The sequence below is a fragment of the Bos taurus genome, chromosome 10, assembly GCF_002263795.3.
Source record: "Bos taurus isolate L1 Dominette 01449 registration number 42190680 breed Hereford chromosome 10, ARS-UCD2.0, whole genome shotgun sequence".
In the NCBI taxonomy this organism is placed as follows: domain Eukaryota; kingdom Metazoa; phylum Chordata; class Mammalia; order Artiodactyla; family Bovidae; genus Bos; species Bos taurus.
In genome coordinates this window covers 81,488,442-81,503,834 of record NC_037337.1, presented here as the reverse complement: position 1 = coordinate 81,503,834, position 15,393 = coordinate 81,488,442, and the positions used below count along the sequence as shown (strand labels likewise).

Genomic DNA, 15,393 nt, shown 5'->3' with positions numbered 1-15,393 from the left:
TATACCTAGATTCCTTGTGAATTTCATATCCCTTAATGTGATTAAGTACAAATGGAAACCAAGGCAAGTAAACATCTTTGCATCCATCTGGCAAATCTCCAGAACTATCACTACTCCCAACAGAACACCAACTTGGGTCATTAACCACCTCTTAAAAATGCTAATTTGTTTTTTAAAAAATTGTAAAGATATCTGCCACCTATCAACCTTACATTCTACCTACATTTACTTATCTGTTCAAATTGTTTTCTCTCGTATCTAGCTGACATCATCTACTAGACCTGGTTAGGAAGAATATTAAGTTCAGCTTTTTGAGTTAAGTATGGCTGAACTTGAGATATATTACACTCAAATTTCCCTTAGAGGACCAAGCTGAACCCTGAATAGCCAATCTCCATGTTGCTGAAAATTCAAGTATAATTTAGTCAGCTCTCTGTATCTGAGATTTCACGTCAACTGATTCAACCAACCATGGACCATGGAATACAGCAAGAGGTATTTATTGAAAGTCTGTGTATAAGCAAACCCATGCAGATCAAACCTGCATTGTTCATGGGCCAACTATATATAGAAAAGTAATTACAGGGAGTTCCCTGGTGGTCCAGTGATTAGTAGGACTTCACACTTCCACTGCAGGGGGCAGGGGTTCAATCCCTGTCCGGTAACAAAGATTCTTATACCTTACAACACAGCAAAAAAAAAAAATTACGTCACACCACACAAAACCTGAAGTTGGACACAACTGAAGCAACTAACTGTAAAACCTGGTCCTAAAACTTTGCTTAGGATTACAGCCACGCTCATTATTTCTGATGTTCTGTATCTCGGAATTCAGGCCAACTTATCAATTCAAAATTAACTTGGTCATCTCTGCCATTAGTTTAAAGCGCTTTATCCTATTAAGAGTGATAAGCCACTGATAACTATGTATTTAATGATAGAGGTGAAAAGTCACTGGTAAAACATCAAAGTACATACAGCATGCCCTTCTGAGTTACCATATCTAAAAAGCCTAAGGGGAAAAATAATCACACCTCTCCACTTTACATCAGCAACTTCTGGCTGACCTGTACACCCTTCAACTACACTACAAAGAAAAAAAACCTAGGTTTCCCACAGAGGTAACCACAAAATGCCCCACATTCAAGTGAAACAACAAGTACACCACACGAACTCTCCCAAAGAGTTGTGATCAGCTTCACAATTTTATGGCCTAAGTTCTGTAGTCTTGAACACAGGCAAGCTTTCATACCAAGAACTCTCAAATGCACTGCCTGCTAATGCAGATTCCCACTATCAAATGCCACACTCTGAGGAAGCCCAATCTGTTCCGAGTGCTGCCAATTCTGCCTTCCTCAAAATCCCTGAAAGGCTAGGGCAGTTAAGTGTGGTTTTGGGGTTCTGGAACTAGACTTCCAAGGTTCTAATACCAGTCTAGCATTTACTTGTTGTTCCAGGCCCTGGCTGGAGAAGGCAATGGCACCCCACTCCAGTACTCTTGCCTGGAAAACCCCATGGACGGAGGAGCGTGGTGGGCTGCAGTCCATGGGGTCGCTAAGAGTCGGACACAACTGAGCGACTTTCACTTTTCACTTTCATGCATTGGAGAAGGAAATGGCAACCCACTCCAGTATTCTTGCCTGGAGAATCCCAGGGACGGGGGAGCCTGGTGGGCTGCCGTCTATGGGGTCGCACAGAGTCGGACACGACTGAAGCGACTTAGCAGCAGCAGTAGCAGCCAGGCCCTGGCTCTCCTCTTGGAAAACCTTGTATTAAAAAATAAAATTATACATACATATATATAAATATTTCTATACAAATACTACATGTAATAGTTAAGTGGTTTAGCATTCAATGACAGTATATACGCGAGGAACTTAACAGAGCTACTATGTGTTACTCATTTTAACAAGTATTTATCTTGACTAGCATTCAATCAAACCAGTCTGAGATATTCCTAGAACAATGAAACTAATTTCCTACAGATATAGGACTCTAACATTTAATAAAGGTGGATGTAGAACCTTAAGCAGTTTCACTACCATTTTCCCTTCAACAGACTGTTACACCCTACTAATAAAATGCATGTGAAAGCCTCTTAAAACATTACATGCAGTTATTTTTAAGTTTTATGGAATGATCCTGGACCATCAAAATCGTTTCACAACCTTTAAGTTAGGCATGAAATATTAACTTCTACAATCTGCTTCCCAAACTGTCCGTCTCTTGGCTATGGAAACCTAAGTAACCTGATGCCAAAATCAGATAGGGTCACACACAAGGGAAACTGTCATAAAAAACTAAGTCATCATTTGCTTTCAATACTTCACACTTCATCCATCTTTTGACTAGCCTGGAAATGTCAAAGGCACTAATTAAAAAAAAAAAAAGCTCACCATACCTCACTAAGGTGGCTTCTCAGGTGGCATTAGTGGTAAAGAATCCACATGACAATGTAGAAGACTTAAGAGATGTGTGGGCTGGATTCTTGGGTCAAGATTCCCCTGAAGGAGGGCGTGGCAACCCACTCCAGTATTCTTGACTGGAAAATCCCATGGAGAGAGGAGACTGGCAGGCTACACTGCATGGAATCTCCAGTTGGACATGACTAGGACACACACACCTGCCTCACTGCTACAGCATTCCCGATGATGGATTTTAAATGCATCAAAAGTGCATGGGGAAGGAGAAGTAGGTAGCCATAACTCCTTCAGACAAACACACAAAAGCAGTTTTATAACCTTTTATTATCAATAACAAACAGCTGTCTTAACGTCTTTGCCAGACAGCTGTTAAAGGGTGGGTGGGTGGACACCCTTAACCCTAACAAGGAAAATTCATATTAAGCCTTTATGTACAAGCAAATTAAGAGCTCTTTTAAGTGTCCAAAGCTATTAATTAGTTTAATTGAGGCATTAAACTAATTGCGCATTAACATTATCTGAATAACCAGGAACTAAAACGTTCAAAATTTTTCTAGTACAAAAAAATTAAATTTGCTTTAGTAATAAAAGAGCTCTGTCAATATACACAAACTATATACTTCAGACATTCACAAAAATGTGAGCAGAAGGCTTATCAAAAGACATTTAATACAATTGGTTTGCAACAACCCCTGGTGGTCCACATCTACAAAGATATCCAGCCCAACCCACCCCCCTCCAAATCCCACCCCACAGAAAAGCACATACTTACCAGAATTTTTAGCAAGTATGGTTTGGGAATTTTTTTTTTTTTTAAAAAGGCCCCTAGGGCAAGTTATTTACAGTTTAATTGCCACTGTCAACTGATCTGGACCTTGATCGGGACCGGGACCGGGACCTCTGGCGATCCACAGATGCTGGAGACTTAGATCTACTTGAAGAACCACGTTTCTGGCTCTTCTCAGGCACAGGAGACCTACTAACAGAACGAGACTTGCTCCGGCTCCGACTCCGGCTCCTGGACCGGCTGTAAGACTTGCGACTCCGGGAACGAGATCGGCTACGAGACCTCGAGGAACTCCTAGTACGGGAACGAGACCTGCTTCGTGACCTACTAGAAAGAGAAGAAAAAAAAAAAAATACAAAACTAAGTAGCAGACCCCACAAATCCCTTAAATAAAACTATGACTTAAAAACATTAGAGATACCTGTGCCTTTTGCTGCCTTCAATTAATTTGATTTTTCTCCCATTTATTTCTTTTCCAGAAAGTTTTTCAATAGCATTCTTTAAGTCACCATAAGAGGCAAACTCAACTACCCTATAAAGAAAAAACACACTATTTGTAAAGTTACATGTATTTCTTGCTGCTGCTGCTAAGTCGCTTCAGTCGTGTCCAACTCTGTGCAACCCCATAGACGGCAGCCCACCAGGCTCCCCCATCCCTGGGACTCTCTAGGCAAGCTCACAAACCATTATCAGTCTAGTTTAATTACTTTTTAAAGTTCATTTTACTATTGTTATTATTGAACAGGAAACCTCAACCTCCAAACCGTGGACATCTTAAGCCACATAATTCAATGGGAGTGAGGAGCTTTCCTGTGTACTACAGGAGGATCAATACCATCTCTGACTCTACTTTAGCCAGCTGGTGCAACGAGCTGACTCACTAGGAAAGACCCTGAAGCTGGCAAAGACTGGAGGCAAAAGGAGGAGATGATAGAAGATGAGATGGTTGGATGGCATCACGGACTCAATGGACATGAGTACGAGCAAACTGCAGAAGACAGCGAAGGGAAGGGAAGTCTGGCGTGCTGCAGTTCTTAAGAGTTGCAAAGTTGGACATGACTTAGCGACTGAACAACATGACCTCTACCCACAAGATGCAAACAGTAACCTCAATTCTGACAACCAAAATGTCTCCAGACACTGCCACATGTACCCTGAAAAGCAAATTCAACCCTGATTGAGAACCGCTGCATTTCAGGATGTCCAAATTTTGAGAACGCTAACATTCACGGTACAACTTTAGAACATTTTAAAAGGCTCTCATACGCCAATACATACTCACCCCTCATTTAATTTAGGTCGATGTGCATCCGCAAAGGTTACTTCCCCAGCTTGTCTCATGAAATCTTTGAGATCCTTAACACAAGATGATCGAGTTAAGCAGAGAAAAGGAAACGTGACACACAAACAACCACAATGTATAAAAACAAGACTACTGAAAGAGAAGATGTTAGATAAAGTACAAACATGGTATTTATTTACCACACTTGTAGTCTATCGGAATTTTAAAATAATATATGTCAGGGCACGAAATAAGCAAATAGCATATTGCTTTTAAGCAAAATGCCAGAGGAAGTTTAGATTTTAATATTAAAGTAGTATTAGTCTATACTGAGCTCAATACAAAAAGAAAAAAACAAAACAAAACAAACAAAAAAACAAAAAGAAACAATACATATTTTTAAAGTAAAGACTAAACTAGAAATTTTATATTTAAAAACAGAACATTTACAAGACACCAGTTATTTTGTGCCCCATATGTCATTAAAAAAGTTTACTTTACCTTTATTATTATTTCCCTAGGCTAGTCAGGCAGCAAACCATTTATCGGTCGGAGAAACCTTCATGACATATGCCCGACTGGCTCTTCGCCACCCACTTGAAGGACACTACCCAATCGATGGAAGCCTTTAATCGCACAGCCCTCCCTATTAGCAGACTATTGGCGGATGCAGACAGGTTCTACTCTTGTGTAGTTACCAAGGACCACTTTACTGCGATCAGGATTCCAACGACCACCTAATTTCGAATCTTTGAACTCTTTTCGACCAGGACCTCTTATTCGGAAGCGTTACAGGAAGACAGCTCTCAACTTAGGGATCAGATCACGTTATCAGCGCTCTGGGATCGCTGCAACCTGGCACTTCAAGAAGTGCACCGATTACGTCTAGACCGGCAAACACAGATCTAGAGGTGGCCAATTGATCACTGTAGGAGCTGACTGGCAAAGTCAACCAGGCCCAACCAAGAGTGACCAAGACAACGATTAGGATAACCCACAGGCACTCCTCGTCATAAGGCCAACGACACAGATAGGCTGGCAAATAAAGGGTTTAATATTTGGTTAAAATTGATTTTTAAAAACAAGAAAATATATCCTCAAAACATTTACATTCGATCACTAACATTAAAATTTGAAACATCCCCCAATTACATTTAATTAAAAATTTAAAATTACAATTAAAAGTCCATTAAAGATAAAACTACTTTTAATAAAACATTAATAAAAACATTAACTACCCACTAATATTTAAAAAACCACATCAAAATATCTCAAAACTGTGTTTCAACAAACCTGCCAGCTGACTCTTGAAGATAAATTCTCAACTATAAGCCGATTTTCTGTTCTTACAGGTGGAGCATTTCTGAGGAAGAAAATGAGTACTCACAATGGAAGAAATGCAGCAGCGTGCACCTATTGTGTTCAGTTGTGGGCAAGTTCAAGCAATCAGGTATGACACGTCATTCAAATGACTTCCACCAACAGTTTCTGCATTATTTTAGGACTCACCCTTATTAGAAACAGTAAACTAATACATGAATGACAAAACTGATTATACACACACAGCAAATCACTTTTGCTAATAACTTTAGAACACTAAGACTCCTGCAGTAATGCTTGCACAAAGCAGCCATCCACCATTCATCACATACCGTCTATCATTTCGAGGTCTGCGACTACTAAAACGGTCTGAGTAGCGTCCTCTACCTCTTCCACCTCGAGATCGAGCCCTAGCATGTTCAATTGTAACCCTACAGGAAAGGAAGAAAAATCTTCATTATCCACTTTAAGCTACATAAGAGATCTATTTACAAAAACACGTAGCCCAATACCTAGCTTATCTTTAGAGTGCTAAGTCATAAAACTAAAAATAAAATTATCACCTTTCACTGCAGAGTTCTTTTCCATCAAGTTCATATACAGCATCATCCGCATCCCTGGGATCTTCAAATTCCTAAAACACAAACATATACATAATGCTTAACACTGCTTTAAAAGTCTATTCTACAACACATTAAAACCACTAAATGCCTGTGAAAGAGTATGTTAATGACAACAGCATATAGATTAAGCCCAATCAAAAAGGGACCGGAAATGATTTCTCCAGCCCGGAGTGAAATTCTTTTCTCCTTTAAGAAAACTGACTACCTTAAGAATGCATGTGTCCCAAACATACTCTATTGGGACTCAAAAAACTCAAAAGCACTGCTTATAACAATCTTTACCCACTAACAATAGATATTTCAACCAGTTGTAAACACTTACCACAAAACCAAAGCCTCTTTTCAGATCAATATCTCTTATTCGTCCATACCCCTTGAAGAATCTTTCCACGTCTTTCTCCCTGGCCGCCGGATTTAGCCTCCCGATGAATACTCGACAGCCACTCATGTCCGGCTAGTACTTTCTGTTAGGAAATAAATTCAATTGAGATAGTACCAGTGAATGTCAGAGGAATGCCTGGTCAAGGGACCAAAAACATAAACAGCATAAAATAAAATGTTTACCCGGTGATGTTATAAACAAGATTGCCAAGAGTGCCTCTTATTAGGCCGGGTCCCTTGCAGACAAAATTAAAACTCGGCTCCCAACACGATCCTTCCCTGGGCCCAGACCGCAGCAACCGCAACGCCCACTGCCGCCTCTGGAACTGCGCAGCCGCACACTGTCCCCGGCTCTTCTGGCCCCCTCCCATCTGCCGCAGTTAGGAAAGGCCGAGAAGTGCGGGCGGAGCCGACCCCGCCCTCCGCAAGGCCAGCCCAATGACGACGGGCTGCACGCGCGTCGCCGCCTCCCGGGAGCGTCACAGCGGGTGGAAGCCGGAACCTCGCGACGCCACCGCCGCGCCTGCGCAGACGGCGGCGGGTGGCCGCGGAGCAGCCACAAAATGGCGGCCTCGGAGCCGGCGCGGGGGGGAACCACGCGTGCCAAGCCCCCCGTCCCCTCCCCCTCTCCCGACCCCACCGCTCCGGATCACTGTACCCACCCTGGGACAGCCCCGACCACACCCCGAGCAAAGGTCTCGGCCCACTACTCCCGGGGTTCAGACAGTGAAATAAAAAGGCAGGGAGGGGCGCACGACCCCTCTGTAAAAACGACCCTGCCCAGGACCGCCCTTCCACCTTCAGGTCCCCTCACACAATACCCAAAGGGAGACGTGCCCCAGCGCCCACCTCGAATAAACTGCGCTCATTGGACGCCGTCCTCCGCACAGAGAGCAGCCCTGACCACTCGCGATCTGAGCGGCCATGAAGAAGCCTCGATCCGAGAAGCCTTTCCCTCAAAGTGAGCCACTCACCTACCGGACAGGATCTTTGGCAGCTGAGACACAGAGAGGTCCGTAGTCTGCGATAGAGCCGGCCGCCTCCCCGCAGACCAGGACTCAACTCGTCTACGTCTCTCCACAACTGACGCACTTAGCTGCTCTGGCGTCCCACAAAATGGAGGGCGCGTCCCTGCGTCACTTCCGGGACCGCCCTTGACAACACCCCTTGGGTCGGGGGACAGAGGTGTCCGCGGGGCGGGGCCTCTTTACGGTGCTGGCCCCAGTGACCCTGAGTCGAGGTGGGCGGGACTGAGGGGCGGGGTGTGGTATGGGCGTGGCCGTCAGGTGCTCGGGGCTGGGAGGCCATGGTCCAGAATGTTCGCACCTCCTAGGCAATGACGTTCGGTTCATCATTACTCCCCCATAAAACTACCGTAAGGCAAATGGTCACCTTTTTTATCTGAACTTTTTTTTAATACCCGAAAGAGTACTGGGTGAAAGGAACTGGGGCTTTGCAAAATATGTCTGACCATCTCTGACCCCTTGTTCCTTAGCTTCCTGCATAATGTTTTTTATAAAAGAAATCAGTCTTTCAATTGCAATTATTCTCTGCATTCTGTGTTGAATATGGAAGCAACATCTTGTGAATTCACTCACTAAACATTATTTTGCTGCAATGAGAGTAATCTGAAAAATATTTTCTGGGGTGAAAAACAAGAATAACGGTGCTATCACCATTTAAAAAGTTGCTGCTCTTAGGCCGAAGTGGTGTGATTTTCTTCAGTATTAATTTTTTAATACAGTATCTTGACTTATTTAACGTTAAAAAGTTTCTGACTTCTATAAAGGTAATTGGTCTTGAGTAGTGCCTAGTGACTTAATCTATTGTATTTTAAACCATTTGTCTTCTGCAGTGATTGTTTCTTCTGTGAAAACTATTGAATAAGTCTCCCTACTAGATTTTCTGACCAGCTTCTCCAATAAAAAACGTCATATTTCATGAGTAGAATTACTCTCCCTTCTATGTGATCCAGCGGTAGTCTGTGTACACCCCAATAATTCCTTCAACACTGACATAAAGAAGATATGTGTTATTCATGTTTTGTTTTCCAGAAATGCTTAGCATAGAAAAGATTCAATATTTGTAGAACTGGGTTTACATTAGCATTTTTTTCTCAAGTGTTCCTATTGCTGTATTAATGTTTCAACAAAATGACTTGGCATCCTTTTTCTAAGATAGCCGAGTAGCAAATCTATAGTAAAGGAAAAAAGATGCAGAGATATAAGATTAAAGTTTATCAAATCATCTCTTTGGGAGACTTTCAGCATAACTGGAATGTTTCCTTCATTACATCCCTGATTTTATCTAACCGGTAATTTAAAAAAAACCCACCTCAACCTGTGTCACTTGTTAAAGCTGCCCCATCTCACCTTTCCTAAGCCAATGTATTTAGCTATAGACCAAGTAGTTTCTTGCTGTTTGGTTTTTTGGCCACACCTCGAAGCATGCTGGATCTCGGTTGTGAAATGTCATTTCTGCAACCAAGGATCAAACCCATGTCCCCTGTAGTGAAAGCCTGGAGTCTTAATCACTGGACCGACAGCAGAGTTCCAAGAGCAGGTAGTTTTTACACTCTGAGGTGCCACTTTCTCAAGCTCTCATTCACCTACAGCCAGACCTCCACCCCACCTCTCCACTGAACTGCTTTCAATGTTCATCATCAATCCAACTACAAAATCCAGCAGCCTCTTTACAATTTTCAGCCTCCTTAATGAAAGCTGCCATTCATTTTCCCTTACTGTGCACCACACATAGTGCTTGGGGCTTTGGATTGATCAGCCAATTCAGCCTTTGTACAACTCTCTGTTGTCAGTTCATATCCTTTTTTTTTTTTTTTTAATATGTTGAAACCAAAGCTCAAAGTTACACAGCTGGAAATGGTAGGACCTTGATTCAGCCCCAGGCACCTTTTCTAAGTCTGTGGATCTAAAGGATTTTCTTTCTAAAGTTAAATGATGTACTCAAAGGGAAATTCAAAAACCTATAGCATTTTTTTAAATCAGGAGAGCAAATTCACATCATGGACTAGTAACTTCACCTATATTTTTGTCTCTGTGTTACAAAGATATGAGCTAGAAGATGTAAATGGATTCAGCATCAACTCTTACTATCAAGGACCAAAGCATCTAGTCTGTGTTACAGGTGACATCCACAGGGGAAGCAGGTGAGCCCATTAGTGAAATGTGCAGACCTGGAATCAGATGTGTTGGAATTTCAGGCCCAACACTTAGTATGGGAAGCTCCAGAGAATAAAATAGGGCCTGGCATACCACAGGTCCTCCAACCATATTTGCAGAGGAGAGAATGCATGACTTTCGGCATGGTGCTGGGCCTTTCTAAGCCTCAGTTTTCACGTGTGAGAAATAGGTCAAAGATGGAGAAGCTCTACACAGTCAACAAAAACAAGTCCAGGAGCTGACTGTGGCTCAGATCATGAACTTCTTATTGCCAAATTCAGACTGAAATTGAAGAAAGTAGGGAAAACCACTAGACCATTCAGGTATGACCTAAATCAAATCCCTTATGATTATACAGTGGAAGTGAGAAATAGATTTAAGGGCCTAGATCTGATAGAGTGCCTGATGAACTATGGACAGAGGTTCGTGACATTGTACAGGAGACAGGGATCAAGACCATCCCCATGGAAAAGAAACGCAAAAAAGCAAAATGGCTGTCTGGGGAGGCCTTACAAATAGCTGTGAAAAGAAGAGAAGCGAAAAGCAAAGGACAAAAGGAAAGATTTAAGCATCTGAATGCAGAGTTCCAAAGAATAGCAAGAAGAGATAAGAAAGCCTTCTTCAGCGATCAGTGCAAAGAAATAGAGGAAAACAACAGAATGGGAAAGACTAGAGATCTCTTCAAGAAAATTAGAGATACCAAGGGAACATTTCATGCAAAGATGGGCTCGATAAAGGACAGAAATGGTATGGACCTAACAGAAGCAGAAGATATTAAGAAGAGGTGGCAAGAATACACAGAAGAACTGTACAAAAAAGATCTTCACGACCCAGATAATCACGATGGTGTGATCACTCATCTAGAGCCAGACATCCTAGAATGTGAAGTCAAGTGGGCCTTAGAAAGCATCACTATGAACAAAGCTAGTGGAGATGATGGAATTCCAGTTGAGCTATTCCAAATCCTGAAAGATGATGCTGTGAAAGTGTTGCACTCAATATACCAGCAAATTTGGAAAACTCAACAGTGGCCACAGGACTGGAAAAGGTCAGTTTTCATTCCAATCCCAGAGAAAGCTCAAACGACTCTACAATTGCACTCATCTCACATGCTAGTAAAGTAATGCTCAAAATTCTCCAAGCCAGGCTTCAGCAATACATGAACCGTGAACTTCCTGATGTTCAAGCTGGTTTTAGAAAAGGCAGAGGAACCAGAGATCAAGCCAACATCCGCTGGATCATGGAAAAAGCAAGAGAGTTCCAGAAAAGCATCTATTTCTGCTTTATTGACTAGGCCAAAGCCTTTGACTGTGTGGATCACAATAAACTGTGGAAAATTCTGAAAGAGATGGGAATACCAGACCACCTGACCTGCCTCTTGAGAAATCTGTATGCAGGTCAGGAAACAACAGTTAGAACTGGACATGGAACAACAGACTGGTTCCAAATAGGAAAAGGAGTATGTCAGGGCTGTGTACTGTCACCCTGCTTATTTAACTTATATGCAGAGTACATCATGAGAAACGCTGGACTGGAAGAAACACAAGCTGGAATCAAGACTGCCAGGAGAAATATCAATCGCCTCAGATATGCAGATGATACCACCCTTATGGCAGAAAGTGAAGAGGAACTAAAAAGCCTCTTGATGAAAGTGAAAGTGGAGAGTGAAAAAGTTGGCTTAAGGCTCAACATTCAGAAAACGAAGATCATGGCATCCGGTCCCATCACTTCATGGGAAATAGATGGGGAAACAGTGGAGACAGTGTCAGACTTTATTTTTCTGGGCTCCAAAATCACTGCAGATGGTGACTGAAGCCATGAAATTAAAAGATGCTTACTCCTTGGAAGGAAAGTTATGACCAACCCAGATAGCATATTCAAAAGCAGAGACATTACTTTGCCAACAAAGGTTCGTCTAGTCAAGGCTATGGTTTTTCCAGTGGTCATGTATGGATGTGAGAGTTGGACTGTGAAGAAGGCTGAGTGCCGAAGAATTGGTGCTTTTGAACTGTGGTGTTGGAGAAGACTCTTGAGAGTCCCTTGGACTGCAAGGAGATCCAACCAGTCCATTCTGAAGGAGATCAGCCCTGGGACTTCTTTGGAAGGAATGATGCTAAAGCTGAAACTCCAGTACTTTGGCCACCTCATGAGAAGAGTTGACTCATTGGAAAAGACTCTGATGTTGGGAGGGATTGGGGGCAGGAGGAGAAGGGGACAACAGAGGATGAGATGGCTGGATGGTATCACTGACTCGATGGACGTGAGTCTGAGTGAACTCCGGGGGTTGGTGATGGACAGGGAGGCCTGGAGTGCTGCAATTCATGGGGTCGAGAAGAGTCGGACACGACTGAGCGACTGAACTGAACTGAATAGTAGTTAATTCATAAGATGATCATGAGGATTAGGTGAGATAATGCATGTAAGGTATTTGATCCAGTGCCTGGTGCACTCCTCACGTTTCAGCTCTAATGAGTGATCCAGGCGGCCCTCTCAAGTCAGAAGGGACAATGATCACAGGGGAGTTTAAACTGCTGAAACAAGGGGACCCAGCAAGACAGAAGCTTAGGTTCTTATTCATGACCCCAAATCCTTTGCAGGTAAAATATAAAAGACAAACCTCCCAAAGTCAAACAGTTCATAGCATTTATAAAAGAGAGAAAGAACTGGACAAGGGCCATTTCTCCCCAAGAGCTGCCTACCAGTGTTGGTTGTCCTCTACACCTACTCCACCCAACAAGCTGTCAGGAACTGGGGACTGGCCAAGTAGCGGGCTCTTTACGTCTCTGATATCCAGAGGGAAGCCTCCTCATAATGGTAGCGCTGTGATCCTATAGACATGGTACCTTTATAATAGAGGGCTGGACACCAGAGCTTTCTTTCCACCATGTGAGGACATAGCAAGAAATCCCTTTAGCAAGCCAGGAGGAGGGCTCTCACCAGAACCTGACCACTGCTGGGACCAATCTCTGGAACTGTGAGAAAATAAATATTTGTTGTTTAAGCACTCAGGAAAAAAAATTAAAAAGGAAGCCTCAGAATATCAATTCTCCGAATACTGATTCCTAACGAACCATTGTGGTGGGGCGCACATGTTACTGACTAAGGTTCTTGGCCTTCTTAATTAATAGAAATTGATAGAAATTCAGGCAATGCTTTATTGGGGCCCCTGCTGCAGCAGGAGTGCACAAGAACAAACATGTTCCCTTGCTCACTTGCTGAGGGGGGTGGGCTTGTTCCTTATGGGGTGAGGGTAGGGGCAGGTCTAGGAGTCCCACCAAAGGGGCGGCTTAGGTGGTTGGCCCACCCCTTTGGTGGTGTTGAGTGCAGGGGGCGTGTGGAAGTACATTGCTTTTTCTCCCAACATCCTGTTTTTTGCTCCAGGCTCTTCAGAAGTGGCAGTTGGCCTTTTTGTTCTTTTTGTATCTTGTTTTCCATAATTTGCCCCAATTGCCCACGCACACGGTTATTTTTAGTCCCTTATAGTTTATTTGTATTGTGTTGTGGAGGAGATGTTTGTCCAAGTGCAAGCACTGCAGCAAAGAGTCCCAGGTTAGAGGACCCAGGCTGGAAGAGACTCCGTCCCCCATAGCAGTCCTAATCCTGGCAATGATTCCTTCCCTAGTACAATAATTAGAGTCAAGTCACATAGGACCAATCCAGTGAAGAACGGTTGACATTTGTCTGTTTGATAAATCAAAGTACCCTGAAGTAGGTCAAGTTTAGTCTGAAAGAAATGGCTTACTCTCAGATAAAGAGTTGTGGAAGGAAACGGGAAGCTTCTTCCTGATCTCTGTACCTCAAATAAGCAATCTCCTGACTTAAGAGCTTTGATATTGAGTATTTAATTCAAATGGCCTTGGATAAGGAGAATTGGGTCAGATATCCTGCTGGTGAAGCAATTAGATATCCTATGGAACAAGGTGGAGATCTCACTGCATCCACAGTGAGATACTATTAGGAACCAGAGCAGCAGAAACTTGGATCCTGGTGACCAGGACAAGCCCAGTACCTCCAGTATTAGCACATAAGAACTGGTGCGGCTACTGGGTCTAGGTCTGGGGCTTCCAGGTGATCTTGAAGTGTGTTTGTGTGTGTGTGTGTGTGTGTGTGTGTGTGTGTGTGTGTGCGCGTGTGCGCATGCACGCACACACACGAGCTCAGTTGTGTCCATGTCTTTGCAACCCCATGGACTGTAGCCCTCCAGGCTCCTCTGACCATGGATTTTTCCAGGCTAGAATACTGGAGTGGGTTGCCGTTTCCTTCTCCAGGGGATCTTCCCGACCCAGGCATTGAGCCCCCGTCTCTTGTGCCTCCTGCTCTAGCAGGCAGACTCTTTACCACTGCGACACCTTGAGGAGGCTGATTCTAGTTTTCTCTGATGGTTTTCACCACCCTAATTCCTGATTACAACTCATATGCTCCTAGACCCTCTTCAGAACAGCAGGGTACGTGGTATAAATAGTTGAATGTTGTATAAAATGGAAGCAAGGAAAGAAGAGGCTGGATATAGAGACAGAGACCATAATGGTGGGTCTCAACTACCATGTTAATGAGCTTGGACTTTATCTAGAGGAAACTGAGTAGATGTTGCAAGATTTTATGCAAGAAGAAAATATGATCAGATTTATGTTTTAGAAGGGGAGGACTCAGAGGGACAGTGGCCACAATCAGAACTTTTTATATGGCAAGGAACAGAAACCCTGGTACAACCATCTTAATAAAATGAGTTTACCTATTGGCTAGTATAACTGAGCAAGAGGGGGAGGTCTTAGAGGGACAGCAGCCACAATCAGAACTTTTATATGGCAAGGAACAGAAACCCTGGTACAACCATCTTAATAAAATGAATTTATCTATTGGCTAGTATAACTGAGCGATTTATAGACAGGCCCTGCGGTAGGCTTGGTTGGATCCAGAGTTCAAGAGAATCTCTGGCATCCTTCTTTTGGCTCAACTTCCTTTGAGAATCAGTTTCATCCCCAGGCAGGCTCACCTTGTGTTAGCAAGATGCTAGAAGACCTAGCCTCACAGCCTCACTTCACCAAGGCCAGAGGAAGGGAGAGCATATTTTCCAGGATCTTCCACTGAAGCATCTTAGATCCTCACAGAATCCCTAGCAAACACTTCCCTGTGTCTCACTGCCTTTCATTTGGGTCATCTGCTCATCCCTAACCCTATCACTAAGACCAGAGTGACTGGATGTTAGTCTGAGCCAGCAACTATAGCAGAAGACCAAGGATTCACTGGCTTAAATGACAAATATTCATTTCTTACAATTCTGGAAGCTGAAAGTCAAAGAACAGGATCCCAGCATGGTCAGATTCTCAATGAGAACCCTCTTCTAGCTGTGTCCTCATAGGGCCTTCCTTGATGTGAGCGCAGAGAAAGAGCGAGCCTG

General features: G+C 43.3%; 1 protein-coding gene across 7 annotated transcripts; it reads right to left on the bottom strand.

Moving 5' to 3' along the window:
* Nucleotides 1-2,728: 2,728 nt before the first annotated feature.
* On the bottom strand, nucleotides 2,729-7,904 carry SRSF5 (serine and arginine rich splicing factor 5). Of its 7 annotated transcripts, XM_005211956.4 has the most exons (9): nucleotides 7,791-7,904; nucleotides 7,000-7,187; nucleotides 6,758-6,899; nucleotides 6,376-6,446; nucleotides 6,145-6,243; nucleotides 5,786-5,855; nucleotides 4,493-4,566; nucleotides 3,632-3,742; nucleotides 2,729-3,537 (listed from the first exon to the last, which is right to left on the bottom strand). In XM_005211956.4, exons 3-9 carry the CDS (start codon nucleotides 6,881-6,883, stop codon nucleotides 3,270-3,272), a joined length of 819 nt encoding a protein of 272 aa, XP_005212013.1. In that variant the 5' UTR covers nucleotides 6,884-6,899; nucleotides 7,000-7,187; nucleotides 7,791-7,904; the 3' UTR covers nucleotides 2,729-3,269.
* Nucleotides 7,905-15,393: the final 7,489 nt, after the last annotated feature.